This window comes from Delphinus delphis, chromosome 1 (genome assembly GCF_949987515.2).
Source record: "Delphinus delphis chromosome 1, mDelDel1.2, whole genome shotgun sequence".
NCBI classification, from domain to species: domain Eukaryota; kingdom Metazoa; phylum Chordata; class Mammalia; order Artiodactyla; family Delphinidae; genus Delphinus; species Delphinus delphis.
Window position 1 is genome coordinate 155,012,512 of NC_082683.1, and position 20,314 is coordinate 155,032,825.

Here is a 20,314-nt window from a genome sequence, read left to right on the forward strand (position 1 = left end):
CAAAATATACCCAGAGACAAATGAAAATGAAAACATGATGATCCAAAACATATGGGATGCAGCAAAAGCAGTTATAAGAGGGAAGTTTATAGCAATAAAATTGTACCTCAGGAAACAAGAAAAATCTTAAACAAACAACCTAACCTTACATGTAAAGCAACTGGAGAAAGAAGAGCAAACAAAACCCAAAGTTAGTAAAAGGACAGAAATCATAAAGACCAGAGCAGAAATAAATAAAATAGAGATGAATAAAAGAATAGAAAAAATCAATGAAACTAAAAGCTGCTTCTTTGAAAAGATAAACAAAATTGATAAAGCTTTAGCCAGACCCATCAAGAAAAAGAGGGAGAGGGCTCAAATCAATAAAATTAGAAATGAAAAAGGAAAAGCTACAACGGACACCACAGAAATCAAAGGATGGTAAGAGACTAGTAACAGCAACTATATGCCAAAAATATGGACAACCTAGAAGAAATGGACAAATTCTTAGAGGTACAATCTCCCAAGACTGAATCAGGAAGAAATAGAAAATATGAACAGACCAATCACGGGTACTGAAATTGCAACTGTGATTTAAAAACTTCCAGCAAAGTCCAAGAACAGATGGCTTCAGAGATGAATTCTATCAAACATTTAGAGAAGAGTTAACAACTATCCTTCTGAAACTATTCCAAAAAATTTCAGAGGAAGGGACACTCCCAAACTCATTCTATGAGTCACCATCACCCTGATACCAAAACCAGACAGTTACCACAAGAAAAGAAAATTACACACCAATAACACTGATGAACATACATGCAAAAATCCTCAACAAAATACTAGCAAACATAATCCAACAATACATAAAAAGGATCATACATCATGATCAAGCTGGATTTATTCCAGAGCTTCAAGGATTTTTCAATAACCGCAAATCGATCTGTGAGATACACCACATCAACGAATTGAAGAATAAAATCCATATGATCATCTCAATAGATGCAGAAAAAGCTTTTGACAAAATTCAACACCCATTTATGTTAAAAACTCTCCAGAAAATGAGCATAGAGGGAACCTACCTCAACATAATAAAGGCCATATATGACAAACCTACAGCTAACATCATATTCAATGGTGAAAAGCTGAAAGCCTTTCCTCTAAGATCAGGAACAATACAAGGATGTCCACTCTCTCCACTTTTGTTCAACATAGTTTTGGAGGTCCTAGCCATGGCAACCAGAGAAGAAAAAGAAATAAAGAAAATCCAAATTGGAAAAGAAGAAGTAAAACTGTCACTGTTTGCAGATGACATGATACTATACATAGAAAATCCTAAAGAAACTACCAGAAAACTAGTAGAGCTCATCAATGAATTCAGTAAAGTTGCAGGACACAAAATAAATACACAGAAATCTGTTTCATTTCTACTAACAACAAAAGATCAGAAAGAGAAATTAAAGAAACAATCCCATTTACCATCGCTTCCAAAAGAATAAAATACCTAAAAATAAACCTGCAAAAGACCTGCACTCTGAAAACTATAAGATGCTGATGAAAGAAACTGAAGATGACACAATCAGATGGAAAGATATTCCATGTTCTTGGATTGGAAGAATCAATATTGTCAAAATGACTGTACTACCCAAAGCAATCTACAGATTCAGTGCAATACCTGTCAAATCACCAATGGCATTTTTCACAGAACTAGAACAAAAAATCTTATAATTTGTATGGAGACACAAAAGACCCCAACTAGCCAAAGCAATTTTGAGAAAGAAAAATGGAGCTGGAGGAATCAGGGTCCCTGAATTCAGACTATACTACAAAGATACAGTAATCAACACATACGGTACTGGCACAAAAACAGAAATATAGATCAATGTAACAGGATAGAAAGCCCAGAACTAAACCCATGCACCTCTGGTCTATTCACCTATGAAAAAGGAGGCAAGAATATACAATGGAGAAAAGACAGTCTCTTCAATACATGGTTCTGGGAAAACTGGACAGCTACATGTGAAAAATTAGAACTTTCTTTAACACCATATACAAAAATAAACCCCAAATGGATTAAAGAGCTAAATATAAGACTGGATACTATAAAACTCTCAGAGGAAAATATAGGCAGAACACTCTTTGACATAAATCGCAGCAATATCTTTTTCAATCTGTCTCCTGAAGTAATGGAAAAAAACATAAACAAGGGGGACTTAATTAAACTCAAAAGCTTTGAACACCAAAGGAAGACATAAACAAAATGATAAGATGACCCACAGAATGGGAGAAAATATTTGTAAATAATGTGACCGACAACAGATTAATCTCCAAAATTTGCAAACAGTTCATGTGGCTCAATATCAAAAAAATTAAACCAATCAAAAAATGGGCAGAAGATCTAAATAGACATTTCTCCACAGAAGACATACAAATGGCCAAGAGGTACATGAAAAGATGCTCAGCATCGCTAATTATTAGAGAAATGTAAATCAAAATTTCAATAAGATATCACCTTACACCAGTCAGAATGGCCATCACCAAAAAGTCTACAAATAGCAAATGCTGGAGAGGGGAAAAGGGAACCCTCCTACACTGTTGGTGGGAATGTAAATTGGTACAGCCACTATAGAGAACAGTAAGGAGGTTACTGAAGAAACTAAAAATTGAGCTGCCATATGACCCAGCAATCCCACTCCTGGGCATATATCCTGAGAAAAACATGGTCTGAAAGGATACATGCACCACAGTGTTCATTGCAGCACTGTTTACAATAGGCAAGACATGGAAGCAACCTAAATATCCATTGACAGATGAATGCATAAAGAAGATGTGGAACATATATACAATGGAATATTACTCAGCCATTAAAAAGAAAGAAATAATGCCTCTTGCAGCAACATGGATGGACCTGGAGATTATCATACTAACTGAAGTAAGTCAGACAGAGAAAAATATCACATGATATTGCTTACATGCAGAATCTAAAAAAAAAAAAAGATACCAATGAACTTATTTACAAAACAGAAACAGACTCAGACTTAGAGAATGAACCTCTGGTTACCAGGGAGGAGGGGAGGGGGGAGGGATAGATCGGGAATTTGCGATTGATAGTACACACTGCTATATTCAAAACAGGTAACCAACAAGGGCCTAGTTCATAGCACAGGGAGCTCTGCCCAATACTCTGTAAAAACCTAAATGGGAAAATAATTTGAAAAAGAATAGATGCATGTATATGTAAAACGGAATCACTCTATTGTACACCTGAAACCAACACAAAATTGTTAATCAACTATACATCATTATAAAATAAATTTTTTTAAAATTACATTTAAAAAATCATGATGATGAATTGTTCTTTTAAGGGCATAAAGTTACATAAGACCAAGAGAGATAAAGAGGCTTCAAAGTATTTTAGAGAGTTTAAACATAATGAAGATGAAAAATTTTATGTTGCATGAATGACTCTGGTCTGAAATTCAAAAGATTTTAGCTAGCTGTATGAGCTTGAGGCTGGTGATTTAGACAGGGACAAGTCCATGTAGCATGTAGCAGACATTGTTCAGGGTTTGGATCTTCACCTTGAAATAAATAGCCACCAAAGGATTTTAAGTGGGTGACTAACATAATTTGAGTTACATTTAAAAAATAAAAATGTGTGGAGAATGGATTTTGGAGCAGCAAAAGTGAGAACAAAGAGACTAGTTAGATGTCTGTGGTGAATATAGTGGCATGAACTAGGGGAGTGGTAACAGTGCTGGGAATAAATATTTTGCATTTGAGAACTATCTAGGAGGTAAAATCCAGAAGATGTGAACTTTAACTGACAGAGAAGGTAAGAGATAGATGTCAAGAATGACTCCTGGCATTATAAAACTAGGTGAATATTGGTGCCATTCATTGAGAGAGGAGACATTAAAATAAAAAAGGAAAATATTTGCAATGTGGAAAGATGAAAAACTTAGAAATGTTGAGTTCAAGGTGAATCTTTGGGGTAAGGTCTTATTTGAGGGCAAACAGAACTGTTTGCTCTGTCAAAGAGGAGATCTGTTGTTTTATTCATAGAAAAAATGAATTGACATGAAAATTACATGTAATTATTATAGATGTTTTTTACAACTCTGTCCCTTGAGTCTCTGCTCCAGCTTATTTTCAGCTACCTGTCATCAGAAGTGTTACTTGGGCACTGTAATGCGCAAACACGCACACACACACTCCCCATGTTACATGTGTGCACACTTCTGTTGTTATAAGCATTTCCTGCTCAAACCAGTTATCCTTGGTATGGAGAAATTACTCTTACAATTCCTTCAAGTGAAGTTATCCCTAAATACTCAGTTCAAAAAACCTAGCTCTATTAGTAGCTATCTCAGAATACAGTTCTCTTCATAAATAAGTCCTTCTGCTAAAACTTGCTGTCACTTTCTAAAGGAGTAGGCAGTTTTAACACTCTAACTCTTGTTTGTCAAAAAGGTTGATTTTGTAATAGGAAAAAGCATAATAAAAGCTTAGCTCTGGGACAGAGGATAGAAAGGGCTAAGGATCCATATCTGAGGCTCAGAAATTCAGGCTGAGAGATAGGATCAGTCACTTGGGAGAGTTTCACATGGAGTAGGAAACACCACAAAACAAGGAGACCAAACGTTACTTCAGTCCTTGCCTCCAGCAGAATGAATTTAGGGTTGTCCTAAAGTTAGTCCCTTACCCCTCTAACTTCTGTGTTGAAAGGGCTAGTCCATTTCACTTTGGTCAAGCCTCTGGGAAGTCCATGAAAACACCTATGTAGCATTGGGGAATTGAAATATGGAAGGAATGGTACATTCTCAGGACACTGTCAGGTGTGAGGTTTCCTGACTGGATACCTCTGTTTTACCTACTCCTCAGTGCCTACCTCTTTGATCTGGGATACCACTTGTACTTTGTGGAGTCTACTCTTAATTCATTTCGATTATTCTCCTCTAAATCTAATTCATTTAGGTTGTTCATTTAGATTATTATTTTTCTTCTGGGTCATTGAGGCAGGCACATTATGATTGTTTCCATCATATGCAATTTTAAGCTTGAAATCAAGACAGAAACAGAAGATCTGCCAAACAATAATTTATTTGTCTTATTTATGTATTAGCACATACTCCTGCTAATGACATTCTGTATGACTTTAAACCATGTGGGCTATTTAGAAGGACTTCTTGGAGTGACATAATGCATATGTATAAAGAACCACTTCTTCTCCCACTTTATTGCAGAACTCAGTTGTAAAAAATAGTATGGTGTTTCCACAATAGTAGGAAATGTAGATGGAGGTTGAGATGATTTTGGTAAGAGTGAAACCATTAGTAGCTATCTCCTCTCATGAGTTCTATTGATGCTGATACAGAAAGTAGACAGCTGAGATATGACCCATTCTACAGCTTAATTCAACTGACAAGTCAACATGATGAGGTTGAACAAGTGTTATTTTGGGAAAAATCTATTTCTTGTCTTCTGGGTTTAATAAATGATTATCATAAGTATAGATTTAAATTGACATTTCCAAAATTGTTGTAGATTAGAATTCTAACTGATAAAAATGTTTATGTTATGATTAGCTCCATATATTTAATAGGAAGAGTCCTGGACCCAAGTTTAAAATACCTGTTGGGCCAGTGAAAATCTACATAAATGATCTAATAAACAGAATAACTTCTACTGAATTCCAGTTATGTTCTTCTCCCTACTTTTGCCTTTCCCCAGGCTCTGGCATGCTCTCAATGGTCATTACTGTGGATATTTTGGACAGCGAAGAATCTTTGAAATATCACAGACAAGTGATGTTATTTTGCCTTGTGATGTTAATGAATATCCCATAGAAATAAAAGAAGAAAGCAAGTTCACAGAGAAGAAGCAAAAATATGAATATCCTCTGGTATTTGACCGGCAAAGGTAAGAGCATTTGGTTTCCCGAAGATGAAATTAAACTACATGATACTGTGATACATAGGATTTAATCAAACAAAGACCAAAGAGGCAATTGCTTAAGCAAAGGCACTAAACAGTGAAAGACTATGTTAGTCTTTCAAGGCTTGGAGTCCAGGGAGTAATTAGGGAGGATATAGTAGGAAATAAAATGAGAAAAGTCTATAGGGGCCAAAGCACAGTAAGACTTTTATGGGCCAACATAAGGATTTTTAACTTTACGGAAATCACTGTGACAGAATACCTAAGGGGAAGAGCAGGTCTGAAGAAAAAGGTGGTAAGTTTGGTTTTGGACAGGTTTAAGTCTGAGGTGTTTGTGGGACTTCCAAGTGGATATATTTAATGAGCAGTGAGATCTGTTTGGAGCTCCCAAAAGAGGTCAGACTTATAGGTAAAGATTTTGGTGTCATCAGCATAGTAGTATTTTCAATGTGGAAAAGTCACTTATGTCCTGTGTATAGAGTGAGGAAAAAAAAAAACAGAAAACTGAGGAAGAAATAGCCTGTAAAGAGCAGGCCAAGGAAGAAAAAACAGTGAAAACATTAAGAAGGAGTAGCCAACATGTTGAAAGTCATAAACAAGTGGTGTGATGGAAATCAAGGGAGGAGAGAATAAGAAAAGTGGTAGAGAGGACACCTTTGTAGAATGTGGCAGTGAAGGTCACATAGGACAAGAGAACTAAACACTGGTTTGGGCATGTCTGTCAGCTGAAAGGTCACTGATGATTCTAGAGAGTAAAATTTCAAAGAGTGATGGGTAAAAATTCACATTGTCTTGGTTGAGAAATAAATAAGAGACATGAGGTGATGACAGTATAGATTACTTTGCAAGGAAGTCAAATAGCTGTAAGGATGAAGAATAGTTTGTTTCATGTGTTTGATTGTTTGTGGGGGAGACTTGAGCATGCTTAAAGGCATAGGGGAGGGAGGATAGTCCTCCAGTAAAGAATAAAATATTGGTCAAAATGTGTTTTATGCTTTTGCAAAGCTCAGTCCTGGTTTTGACCATGGCTGAATCTTTGTTATAATGGAAGAGATTGGTGCTCATTTGAGCTTTCAACATCAGCAAAGCTCAGACCTAGATTATAGATGTCTAAATGTCTAGCCCTCACAGGACCAGACTGCCTAGACTGGTAATATCCAGCAGACCAGAGCTGGAATAGCTGACAAGATGAGTCCAAAGTGTGAAGAATCCGAGAGGACTGTCTTAAATAAGGTCTTTTAGGGAAATCCTAAGTGGGTCAAAGCTGGGGAGACACAATGCCGTCATCTAGTCCAAAAGTTGGTAGAATGGCTGTAAATAGGAATTGAAGCTGAGTCACAAACCACACAGAATGTGGTGCAAAACAGGAACAGTTTGGGAACAATTAACAAGGGTTCCAAATGACTGCCAAAATCCCACTGCAGTGTTCAAGGCTTGCCTTAGCTGGGCAGTAAGGAACACTGGGGAAGAAGTCTGGCTAAAATGTAAGAGGTGGTATAGTAGAGCCAAGACTCATCAGGATATGATAAAGTTCACCAAGCAAAGTTGATCAATCTCCTCGGGTAATTGCTGAGCCTTGAGCATCCATGTATCTTAGTACTGAAAACACTATATTCTAATTTTGTTAATATGCATTCCTTCATTATTCTCTGAGTTCCTTGAGGACAAGAACCATGTTTTATACATCTTTATATACCCAGTTCTTAGTTCAGTACTTAGTACAAAGTAGGCACTCAAAAGATATTGTGGAACAAAAAAAGAATGACTAGTGGAGAACATTACAAGCAGACGCAAGAGATATAAATGATAGATACAGAAGTTTGAAATGATATGATATATTTGGGATAGCTTAAAGTAGGATATGTGTTCACATTTTGTTATAAGTAAATAATTATGTCTTGTGTGTAGCAAATCAGGCCTTCTTCTGTACAAGTACTGCATTTTAGAACATACTACTTATTATCTTTAAAAAATGTTTTAATACTTGGTTATAACTTTTAAAATATATGCATAAGTAAGTTTTAACTATAGTGGGAGCTGACCTGAGTCACAAAAAAAAATCAAACTTTGGTTTTATACCAGAGATTTCCTCATCCTTACTATACCGTTCTTTTTCCCCCCCAATGGCTATTAATGAATTTAACTACATGGAATGTTCAGGTTTAGTAGACATCTCTGTGGTTTCTTTGGAGGGAAATCTGGGAAGCCAAGTGGAATAAGAGTTAAGTGCAAAGGTCACATGGTTAGGACTGGTGCCATGGGAGCCAAGAGAATTTGGAGGCCCAGACAAAGAAGTACATGATGGATACTTGCTGATTAGGCAGAAAATAAAAGGCGTGGGCATGTCCTTAACTGTTTTTGTGTGTATGTGTGTATGTGTATCTTTATATGCAGATGGGAAAAAATGAGCTCGATGTCTTTGCTCTTCAAGCGTACACCTCCTAAGACCTTTGAAGTGGAACATGATTTTAAGTATTTTAACTCTCTTTCTTCTCCCAAGGTAACCTTAAAAAACAAACAAACAAAAACTTTTGCTTTTGCTTTTTTGAATTTAGATGTGCCCAGTGTATTCGTTTTCTATCGCTGCTGTTACATATCCCTGCAAACTTGGTGGCTTAAACAATACAAATTAGTTATTTCACAGTTCTGTAGATCAAAAGTCTGACTCTGGTTTTACTGGTGTTGCCAGAGCTGTTTCCTTTCTGGAGGCTCTAGGGGAGAATCTCATACTCCTTAGTTTGTGGTCCCCTTCCTTCATCTTCAAAGCCAGAAATGTTGCAACTCTCTGCCCATTCTTCTGTGGTCACATGTCTCTCTGACCAGTGGGAAATATTCGCTGCTTTTAAAAATTCCTGTGACTAGATTGGGCCCACCTGGATAATCCATCACAAGGTTCTTAACCTTAGCCACATCTGCAAAGTCTCTTTCGCCAAGTGAGGCAATATATTCACAGATTCCAGGTGAGAGGAGTAGGGTGCGAATATCTTCGGTTACCATTATTCTGCTTATCACAGATAGACACACTTTTCTTCCGTGCAGAAACAGGAGAGAAATGTACACTGTTATTTATTCTATTTCAATTTCTAAAATTTCTAAAAAACGGATATAGCATGAGTCTTTAGGCTAAGGTCTGGCATTAATTAATTAAAATGGATTTCCTCAAGATTTTCAACAATACAAACCAAACTTATCTCCCATTTCTAACCTACAGTTGCCCAACCCTCTGTAAATCAGACTAATTGTTGTTTTCCTGAACATTTTTCTCAGTATTCTATCCCTATAGTCCACCTGGTGTACCCTTGCCATATCCATGATCTCTCTCTGTCAAAGTCCATCCTACTCTGTAACTGACTATGTATTAGTATCCAGAATAGGAAAAAATCAGTAAGTAGAAAAGGTAGTCCAATTTAAAAAAGAGTCAAATACTTGAATAGATGCTTCACAAAAGGAAAAAAAATTACCAATAAATACATGAAAAGATGCTCAGCCTCATTAGTAATCATGGAAATGCACATCAATAATATTATAAGATAGCATTTTACAGCCACCAACTTGGCAAATATCAAAAAGTCTGACAATTGGTGTGCATTTGGAACAATCAGAACAATAATCTGCTAGTGGAAATAGTGTAAACTGCTAGAATCACTTTGGAAAATTATGTGACAGGCATTATCTAGTAAAGTTGAAAATAAGCATACTCTGCTGAGTAGAAATTCTTGAGCATGTGTTTGGGAGGCAGGAACAAGAGAGCTCAGAGCAGTATTGTTTGTAACAGCAAAAACCTGAAAGCAGCCTAAATGCTCATCAACAGTATAACTGGTAACTAAATTATGGCATATTTATAAATTGAAATACTATGGCACAGTAAAACTAAATGAACTAGAATAGCACTCACCTACACAAATGAGTGTTTGAGACATACTATTGAATGAGAAAAGTTTTGCATAAGAATACATATATAGCGATTTCATTTAGATAAAAATAGAGGAGAGGAAAAACTAAATAAAATATTGTTTTGGCAAAAAGCATAAAAGGTAAAATTGTATAAATAAAAGCAAGAGAATTAAGAATATAACATTCAGATTATGTTTGAGAGCAGATGAAAAGGACTGGGAATGGCACACTGAAAACCTCGAAGTTGAGGGTATTGTTCCAATTTGTAAAACAGAGCAGTGTTCATTATGTCATTATTCTTTCACAGCATCAACTTCATGTTTAATAAATATTTAACACTTTCCAAATGAAACAATTTTTATAAACCCTAGCTTTCTGTCCAAATGGAACTCAGTTTCTCCCAGAGGACAGGCTGACAGGCAGGAAAGGGACTGGCTGTGGAATGTAACAGACTTAGGTTTAATCTTAGATGTTATTTTCTCTAATAACTAATAATCTAATCCTTCAAAGAGTTCTTGTGAGGATTAAATGAGAAAATATATATGAGGTACATCGTAGGTACTCAATAAATGTTAATTCCACTTTTCCCAAAGGCCCCAATCTCTTCTTGCTTTGTGTCTCATAACATGTTCACTTACCATGTTCTACACTGAACTAGAATTATTGGTATACTTACTCTTGCTTCTCACCTCCACCAATAAATCATAAGCTCTTTATGGGCAAAGATACATGTATAGCATATAAAAATTCCTCAATTTTGTTGAATAGCACAACCTAAAAATAAAGATTGGTATTCACTTTTAATATTTTCTTCCAATTTGAAGAGATAAATTTTTAAGTAATTTAACTGAAATATTAAATAAATTTGGGGAAGTCTTTAGAAATGTTTTAAAGCTCTTGAAACAACTGAATGCCCTCTTCTTACCACACCTTTATCTTCTCAGTTTGTTGGTAAAATAACAAAGAGTTAATGCTTGAGGTAAAATACCTTTTACTAAGGAATCTCTGATTTCTACTAGCAATTTTGTTTTGCCCATTCCTTTTCATTCTCAATTGTGTAATATTTATCAATTCACTTCTTTTCTGTTAATTTCTTTTTGACATATTGTTATTAGTAATAATAAAACAATAGCACTAACTCACATTTAAGTAGCACATCACTATGTGCATTTGATCCTCATAACTCATCAACAGGGAAAGAATTTGCTTAAGATCATGCAGCTAGTAAGTGACAGAATTTGAATCCAGGAATTTTGCCACTGATGTAATGTGCCCTTTTGCTTAAACATTCACTCCTCTGCTTTGCAGATTCGAAGACATGCCTTGGAAGGTTTCATGACTGAAAACAGAGAGGCAGGGATTGTTTTTGGTTCTCTGCCTATATATAGGGTGAGTTGGAGGTATCTAAGAGTAGAGTGGTTACAGAACAATAGGGAATCTGACATCTCATCCCTGACCCTGGGCTAAAAAGCAAGGTTGGAGAAAATCACATAACCAAGCAGAATGATGCTTCCATAAACATGTTGTGTCCGATCCCAGAGAAGTCTTCAGTTCTGTTTGTCAATGGCCTTGACCACTTGTCTCTGTCATTCCACACTAAACAATACTACAGAAAACTATTTCAAACTTTACCCTGGCTCTTCATCACCTAGAGGATAAAATCCAGATGCCTTTAGCCTGGCATACAAACCTCTCATGATCTGATCTCTGCCTGAACTGTATAACCCCACTTTCCACCACATTCTCCCACGTACCCTGTACTCCAGCTATGCTAAATTACTTACCATTCCTTAAGCATCACTGTTCTTTCCTCTTCTGTGACTTTGCCTGTGCTGCCCCTCTGCCCATAACTCATCCACCACTTGTTTCCCTCCAAATCCCTATTCATCCTTCAAGTCTCCAACCCAGATAACCTGTTAAATTAAAGAATTAACCAAGAATAATAAACCAAAGACAAAATATTACAACTTAATCTTAACCTATTGTTTCTTAAAATGTTAATTCTCTTTCCCAAGAACATGTTGATACCTATTACAGGTATCAAACACTTAAACTACAGATGATGCTAAGGGTAAAGTATCAGAATTAATAGTGGGCTCCTGGGAAGGTGGGTATATTTTAAAGCAGTTGAATCTTCTCACTCCCTATCCCCCACCCTTGAATTCACATTACAGAAGTTAGCACTTTAAGTATGTCTAACTCCTTGTTTATGGCTTCTAGGTACCAAGCCCCACTAGTCTAAGATTTCTTCCACTAATTGGTTCAGAGGCACAAAGGGACTTTTCAGATGGCATTCCAGGAAAGAAGAAGGGAAGCCATGTTCAACATGAAAGAGTGAGTTAGTACTTAGAATTCCATAGTGTATCCCATTTCTGTTTGGATTGTTTCTTATTTCTGGGTCTAAAATTATCTCAGTTCCTACTTGGTTTACAAATATTCCAGGATGCATGTGTTTTATCTTAGTGAGATGGAAATCATGAATTTCCTGGACAGACAGAAAAATCAAACAAGACCTCTGAGCCTGAAAAAGTAAAACTTTCTGAGAGCTAATGTCAGACTTAGGTTCACTGACTAATTTTAAAAGCTAGGCAGTATGACATGACATATCTGAGGGCTGTGTAGCCATCCTTGCTTCCTAACATTATTGTACCTGCCTGAAGGAGCCAAGACATCAGTAAGTTTCTGGCTTACCAGCCAAGTCAAGGAGAATGCTTTCCACATACTGGGTTGGCCAAAAAGTAAAAGTAAAGTCTTACAGAAAACCCCGAAGAAACTTTTTGGCCACCCCAATATTAGTAGGAAAACTAACACAAAACTTTACAGTTTACATAGTATTTTTATAAATGATTCTTTTGATTTTCACAAAAATCACACAAAGTGTTATACCCATTGTAGAATTGGAAAAAAGTGGAGCCAGAAGGGAGGTTAAGTGACTTGCCAAGATCACATAAAATTAAGTGATAACCTGAGGCCAACATTTTACTCCAAATTTCATGCTCATTCTCTTAAACCAAACAGCCTAAAAAACTCAAACCTTAAAACTCTTCTACTAGTTCTAGGAAGTTTATATAAGCCTAACTTAAAATGTGGTCATTTATCTAGTTATTAAAATTGATCAAAAATTAAGAGGAAGATCTAATATATAGTAATTTTTATTTTTATTATTTTTATTTTTTGGCCACACCACATGGCATGTGGGAACTTAGTTACCCAACCAGGGATCAAACCTGTGACCCATGCAGTGGAAGCACAGAGACCTAACCACTGGACCACCAGGGAATTCCCTTATTTTTATTTATTTATTTATTTATTTATTTAAATTTAACAAATTACTTTTCTAATTAAGTTGACATATTTTTTTAAATTTATTTATTTATTTATTTATTTTTGGCTGTGTTGAGTCTTTCTTTCTGTGTGAGGGCTTTCTCTAGTTGCAGCGAGTGGGGGCCATTCTTCATTGTGATGAGCGGGCTTCTCACTGTCACAGCCTCTCTTATTGCAGAGCACAAACTCCAGATGCGCAGGCTCAGCAGTTGTGGCTCACGGGCCTAGTTGCTCCGCGGCATGTGGGATCTTCCCAGATCAGGTCTCGAACCCGTGTCCCCTGCATTGGCAGGCAGATTCTCAACAACTGCGCCACCAGGGAAGCCCTATTTTTATTTTTAATTTTTATTTTGTATTGCAGTATAGTTGATTTACATTGTTGTGTTAGTTTCAGGTGTACAACAAAGTGATTAGCTTACACATATACATATATCTATTCTTTTTCAGATTCTTTTCCCAAATAGGTTATTCCAGAGTATTGAGTAGATTTCCCTGTGCTATACAGTAGGTCCTGGTTGATTATCTATTTTATAGATAGTAGTGTGTATATGTTAATCCCAACCTCCTATTTTCTCTCTCCCCACAACCTTTCCCATTTGGTAACCATAAGTTTGTTTTCTAAGCATGTGAGTCTGTTTCTGTTTTGTAAATAAGTTCATTGGTATCTTTCTTTTTAAATTCTGCATATAAGTGACATCACATGATATTTCTCTTTCTCTATCTGACTTACTTCACTTAGTATGATAATCTCCAGGTCCATCCATGTTGCTGCAAAAGGTATTATTTCTTCCTTTTTAATGGCTGAGTAATATTCCATTGTATATATGTACCACATCTTTATTCATTCATCTTTCAATGGATATTTAGGTTGCTTCCATGTCTTGGTTATTGTAAACAGCACCACAATGAACATTGGGGTGCATGTATCCTTTTGGACCATGTTTTTCTTGGGATATATGCCCAGGAGTGGGATTGCTGGGTCATATGGTAGCTCTATTTTTAGTTTCTTAAGGAACATTCAGACTGTTCTCCATAGTGGCTGTAACAAAGTTACATTCCCACCAACAGTGTAGGAGAGTTCCCTTTTCTCCACGCCCTCTCCAGCAGTTATTGTTTGTAGACTTTTTGATGATGTCCATTCTGACTGGTGTGAGGTGATATCTCACTGTAGTTTTGATTTGCATTTCTCTAATAATTAGTGATGTTGAGCATCTTTTCATGTGCCTCTTGGCCATCATTATGTCTTCTGTGGAGAAATGTCTATTTAGGTCTTCTGCCCATTTTTTGATTGGTTTGTTTAATTTTTTGATATTGAGCCGCATGAGCTGTTTGTAAATTTTGGAGATTAATCCATTGTCAGTCACACTGTTTGCAAATATTTTTTCCCATTCTGTGTTCATCTTATCATTTTATTTATGGTTTCATTTGCTGTGCAAAAGCATTTGAGTTTAATTGTCTCATTTGTTTATTTTTTGTTTTTTTTCCATTACTCTAGGAGGTGGATCAAAAAAGATACTGTGGTGATTTATGTCAAAGTTGGTTCGCCTACATATTCCTCTAACAGTTTTATGGTATACAACCTTACATGTAGGCCTTTAATCTGTTTTGAGTTTATTTTTAGCTAGGGCTTCCAAAACTATGTTGTGTAAAAGTGGAGAGAGTGGACATCCTTGTCTTGTTCCTGATCTTAGAGGAAATGATTTCAGCTTTTCATCTTTAGGCACAATGTTAGCTGTGGGTCTGTCATATATGGCCTTTATTATGTTGAGGTAGTTTCCCTCTATGCCTCTTTCTGGAGAGTTTTTATCATAAATGGGTGTTGAATTTTGTCAAAAGTTTTTTCTGCATCTACTGAGATGATCATATGGATTTTATTCTTCATTTTGTTAATGTGGTGTATCACAATGTTCAATTTGCAGATATTGAAAAATCCTTGCATCCCTGGAATAAATCTCACTTGATCATGGTGTATGATCCTTTTAATGTATTGTTGGATTCACTTTGCTAGTATTTTGTTGAGGATTTTCGCACGTATGTTCATCAGTGATATTGGCCTGTAATTTTCTTTTCTTGCGGTAACTTTGTCTGGTTTTGGTATCAGGGTGATGGTGACTCATAGAATGAGTTTGGGAGTGTTCCTTCCTCTGAGATTTTTTGGAATAGTTTCAGAAGGATAGGTGTTAACTCTTCTCTAAATGTTTGGTAGAATTCACCTATGAAGCCATTGTTCTTGGACTTTTGTTTGTTGGAAGTTTTTAAATCACAGTTGCAATTTCAGTACCTGTGATTGGTCTGTTCATACTTCCTATTTCTTCCTGGTTCAGTCTTGGGAGATTTACCTTTCTAAGAATTTGTCCATTTCTCCTAGGTTGTCCATTTTATTGGCATATAGTTGCTGGTACTAGTCTCTTATGATCCTTTGTATTTCTGTGGTGTCCATTGTAACTTCTCCTTTTTCATTTCTAATTTTATTGATTTGAGCCCTCTCCCTCTTTTTCTTGACGGGTCTGGCTAAAGCTTTATCAATTTTGTTTATCTTTTTAAAGAACCAGCTTTTAGTTTCATTGATCTTTTCTATTCTTTTCTTCATTTCTATTTCATTTATTTCTGCTCTGGTCTTTATGATTTCTGTCCTTTTACTAACTTTGGGTTTTGTTTGTTCTTCTTTCTCCAGTTGCTTTACGTGTAAGGTTAGGTTATTTAAGATTTTTCTTCTTTTGTGGGGTACAATTTTATTGCTATAAACTTTCCTCTTAGAACTTCTTTTGCTGTGTCTCATAAGTTTTGGATCATCATGTTTTCATTTTTATTTGTCTCTGGGCATTTTTTTATTTCTTCTTTGATTTTTTCAGTGATCCATTTGTTGTTTGGTAGCATATTGTTTAGCCTCCACCTGTGTTATTTTTTTTTTGTACTTTTTTTCTTGTGGTTGATTTCTAGTCTCAAAGTGTTGTGGTTGGAAAAGATGCTCGATATTATTTCAATTTTCTTAAATCTATGAAGGCGTTTTTATGGCCCAGCATGTGATCTATCCAGGAGAATATTCCATGTGCACTTGAAAAGAATGTGTATTCTGCTGCATTTGGATGGAATGCTCTATAAATATCAATTAAGTCTATCTGTTCTAATGTGTCATTTAAGGCCTGTGTTTCTTTATTGATTTTCTGTCTGGATGATCTGTTCATTGATGAAAGTGGGGTGTTAAAGTCCCCCACTATTGTTTATTTATTTATTCATTTATTTATTTTTTGGCTGCATTGGGTCTTAGTTGCGCTGAGGTTAGTTGCGCTTAGTTCGCTGAGGCATGCGGGGTCTTTTGTTGCGGCGTGCAGGCTTCTCTCTAGTTGTGGCATGCGGGTTTTCTCTTCTCTACTTGTGGTGCACAGGCTCCAGAGCATGTGAGCTCTGTAGTTTGCAGCACACAGGCTCTCTAGTTAAGGCACGCTACCTCAGTAGTTGTGGCATGTGGGCTTAGCTGCCCTGCAGCATGTGGGATCCTAGTTCCCCAACCAGGGCTTGAACCTCTGTCCCCTGGATTGGAAGGCAGATTCTTTACTACTGAATCACCAGGGAAGTCCCCCAACCCACTATTATTTTGTTACTGTTGATTTCTCCTTTTATGGCTGTTAGCATTTGCCATATATATTGAGGTGTTCCTATGTTGGGTGCATCTATATTTACAATTGTTACGTCTTCTCTTGGACTGATCCCTTGATCATTATGTAGTGTCCTTCTTTGTCTCTTATAGCAGTCTCTATTTTAAAGTCTATTTTGTCTGATATGAGTATTGCTACTCTAGCTTTCTTTTGATTTCCATTTGCATGGAATATCTCTTTCTATCCCCTCACTTTCAGTCTGTATGTGTCCCTAGATCTGAAGTGGGTCTCTTATAGAATGCATATTTTTGAGTCTTGTTTTCCTATCCATTCAACCAGTCTAAGTTCTCTGGCTGAAGCATTTAATCCATTTATGTTTAAGGTAATTATCGAAATGTATGTTCCTGTTGCCATTTTGTTAATTGTTTTGGATTTACTTTTGTAGGTCTTTTTTCTTCCCTTCCTCTTTTGGTCTCTTCTCTGGTGATTTAAAGACTATCTTTAGTGTTGTGTTTGGATTCCTTTTTCTTTTTTGTTTGTATATCTATTGTAGATTTTTGGTTTGCAGTTATCATCAGGTTTTGATATAGCAGTCTCTATATAAACAAGATTGTTTTAAGTTACTGGTCTCTTAAATTTCAGATGCATTTCCAATATTCTGCACTTGTCCTCTCCTCTTATGATTGCTCATTTTGATATCATATTTGTGTGTGTATGATTTCCTACCTTTACTGTATGTTTGCCTTTAATGGTGAGCTTTTCCACTTGTAATTTTCTTGTTTCTAGTTGTGGCCTTTTCTTTTCTGCCTAGAGAAGTTCCTTTAGCATTGGTTGTAAAGCTGGTTTGGTGGTGCTGAATTCTCTTACCTTTTGCTTGTCTGTAAAGCTTGATTTCTCCATCATATCTGAACAAGAGCCTTGCTGGGTAGAGTTTTCTTGGTTATAGTTTTTTCCCTTTTTCCCTTTAAACCTATATATAGGTTTAACTATATCATGCCACTCTCTTCTGGTCTACAGAGTTTCTGCTCTAGAAACTTATGGGGATCCCCTTGTATGTTATTTGTTGCTTTTTTCTTGTTGCTTTTAATATTTTCTATCTTTCTTTAATTTTTGTCAATTCAATTGATATATGTCTCACTGTGCTCCTCCTTGGGTTTATCCTGCCTGGGACTCTGCACTTCCTGGACTTGGCTGACTGTTTCACATATTAGGGATGTTTTCAGCTATTATCTCTTAAAATAGCTTTTCTGGCCCTTTCTTTCTCTTTTCTCCTTGTGGGACACCTATAATGTTAATGTCTGTGCATTTAATGTTCTCCTAGATGTCTTAAACTGTCCTCATTTCTTTTCATTCTTTTTTTTTTTATTATTATTCTGTTCTGTGACAGTGATTTCCACCAGTCTGTCTTGTAGCTCACTAATCCATTTTTTCTGCCTCATTTATTCTGCTATTGATTCCTTCTGGTGTATTTTTCATTGCAGTTATTGTATTGTTCAAATCTGTTTGTTTTTTCTTTATGTCTTCTAGCTCTTTGTTAAACATTTCTTGTGTCTTTTTGGTCTACTCCTCCATTCTTTTTCGAGATCTGGCATGATCTTTACTATCATTACTCTGAATTTTTGGGTGGGTATGTTGCCTGTCTCCACTTCACTTAGTTGTTCTTCTGAGGTTTTATCTTGTTCTTTCATCTGGAACATATTCCTCTACCATCTCATTTTGTCTAGCTTTCAGTTTGCAGTCTCCATTCTGTAGGCTGTAGGACTGTAGTTCCTCTTGCTTCTGATGTCTGCTCCCTGGTGACTGAGTCTGTTCTAAGAGGCTTGGGCAGGTTTCCTTGTGGGAGGGACCAGTGCCTATCCTCTGGTCAATGGAGTTGGGTCTTGTCTCTCTGGTGGCCAGGGCTGTGTCAAGGGGTGTGTTTAGAGGGGGCTGTGGTCTCAGGAAGACGTTAGGCAGCCTGTGTGCTGATCAGTGGGGCTTTGTTCCTGCCCCATTGTTTGTTTGACCTGAGACATCCCAGCACTGGAGCCTACGGGCTGTTGGGTGGTACCAGGACTTGGTGTCAAAATGGCAGCCTCCAGGAGAGCTCATATCCATGAATATCTCCCAGTACCTCTGCCACCAGTGTCCTTGTCCCCACAGTGAGCCACAGCCTTCCCCACCTCCCCAGAAGACCCTCCAAGGCCAGCTAGTAGGTCTGGCCCAGGTTCCTATGAAGTCATTGCTTTTTTCCCCTGGGGTCCTTGTGCACACAAGACCTTGCGTTTGCCCTCCAAGAGTTGAGTTTCTGTTTCCCCCAGTCCTGTGGAGTTGCTGTGATCAAATCCCATTTGCATTCAAAGCCAAATGCTCTTGGGGATCCTCCTCCTGATGCCAGACCCCCAGGCTGGGATGCCTGATGTGGGGCTCAGAACTCTCACTCCTGTGGGAAAACCTCTGTGATTTAATTATTTTCCAGTTTGTGGAAAGTATGGTATTTGATTGTATCACAGATGCACCCCTCCTACTGTCTCATTGTGGCTTTTTTGTCTTTGAAATGAAAGTAGAGTATCTTTTTGGTAGATTCCAGGTTTTTTGTTGATGGTTTTTCAGCAGTTAGTTGTGATTTTGATGTTTTCATGAGAAGAGGTGAGCTTAGGTACTTCTACTCCACCATCTTGCTTCCTCTCTGACAAATTTAGACACCTCTTGATCTAAATTTTGAAACCAAACAAGCTTAACTTTTTATATGCATGTTTTCTAAAAATATCTAATTCAAAAGTAACAATTTTTCTCATTTGTGGGATCATCACTTGATTTTATTTTTTTATAAGACAATGGACTCATGATATTAATATTACAACAACCTAACAAGCTTCTTTGTTTTCTTTTATTTTAACCAACCCCCAACCCTTTGCAGATTAGACAGAGAATCGCAAGAATGGATAATTCCAGAGTTAAGTAGTTCTAAAGCCTTTGCTCTTCCACCATGAGCTGCTGGAGCCTCACCTCCTATTTTTTTTTTAACACATTTTTACCCAGGAGGCACACAGGGTAGCTAAGTAAATAACTAAACTTTCTTCCTTTAATCCTTTAGGAGGATTAAAATCTTCATAAAAATTAGTGGTACAGATTGACTCTAAAAAATTGTGTTTGTCATATAATGCAGTTACTAACTGACCTGTCCTTTATTTCACAGGTACAACGGAGGAGAAGTCTGAAAGGAAATCTTGTCCCACAGATAAACCTGACTTCTTCTTTCTTCCCAGCTATCCCCAAGTAAAGAGAGAAAAATCAGAAGTGGCTGCTGTTGCCTGAGCTGCACTTCAAATGGCAAGGTCTCAGTGATACTCCAGTCTTTATTTCAGGATGAAAGTGAGGGTCTATCAGATATTGTCACCAACCTCTGTATCCTCAGGCCATCCTATTGATGGAAAAGATTACTCAGGGTCTTCAGATGGTCTCATCTCTGAATACCATGCAAGCAGCAACATCCAGTTGGCCAGCTTCTTTCATACATGGAAATCCACTTACTGAATAAGGAATATTTCTCATTTACTGTCAGAAAAATGACTCATAAAGAAACAAATAAAATCAATAGCATAAGT

The 20,314-nt window shown here is 36.8% G+C and overlaps 1 protein-coding gene across 1 annotated transcript in view; it reads left to right on the plus strand.

The window, feature by feature from the left end:
* Positions 1–19,989, plus strand: part of WDR64 (WD repeat domain 64) — a 149,502-nt gene extending 129,513 nt beyond the window's left edge. Inside the window, exons 24-28 of the mRNA XM_060010641.1 lie at positions 5,710–5,898; positions 8,308–8,413; positions 11,116–11,196; positions 12,028–12,141; positions 19,906–19,989. Of these exons, the coding sequence (XP_059866624.1) occupies positions 5,710–5,898; positions 8,308–8,413; positions 11,116–11,196; positions 12,028–12,141; positions 19,906–19,989 (574 nt within the window). The remainder of the gene's footprint in view (positions 1–5,709; positions 5,899–8,307; positions 8,414–11,115; positions 11,197–12,027; positions 12,142–19,905) is intronic.
* The last annotated feature ends 325 nt before the right edge of the window (positions 19,990–20,314 follow it).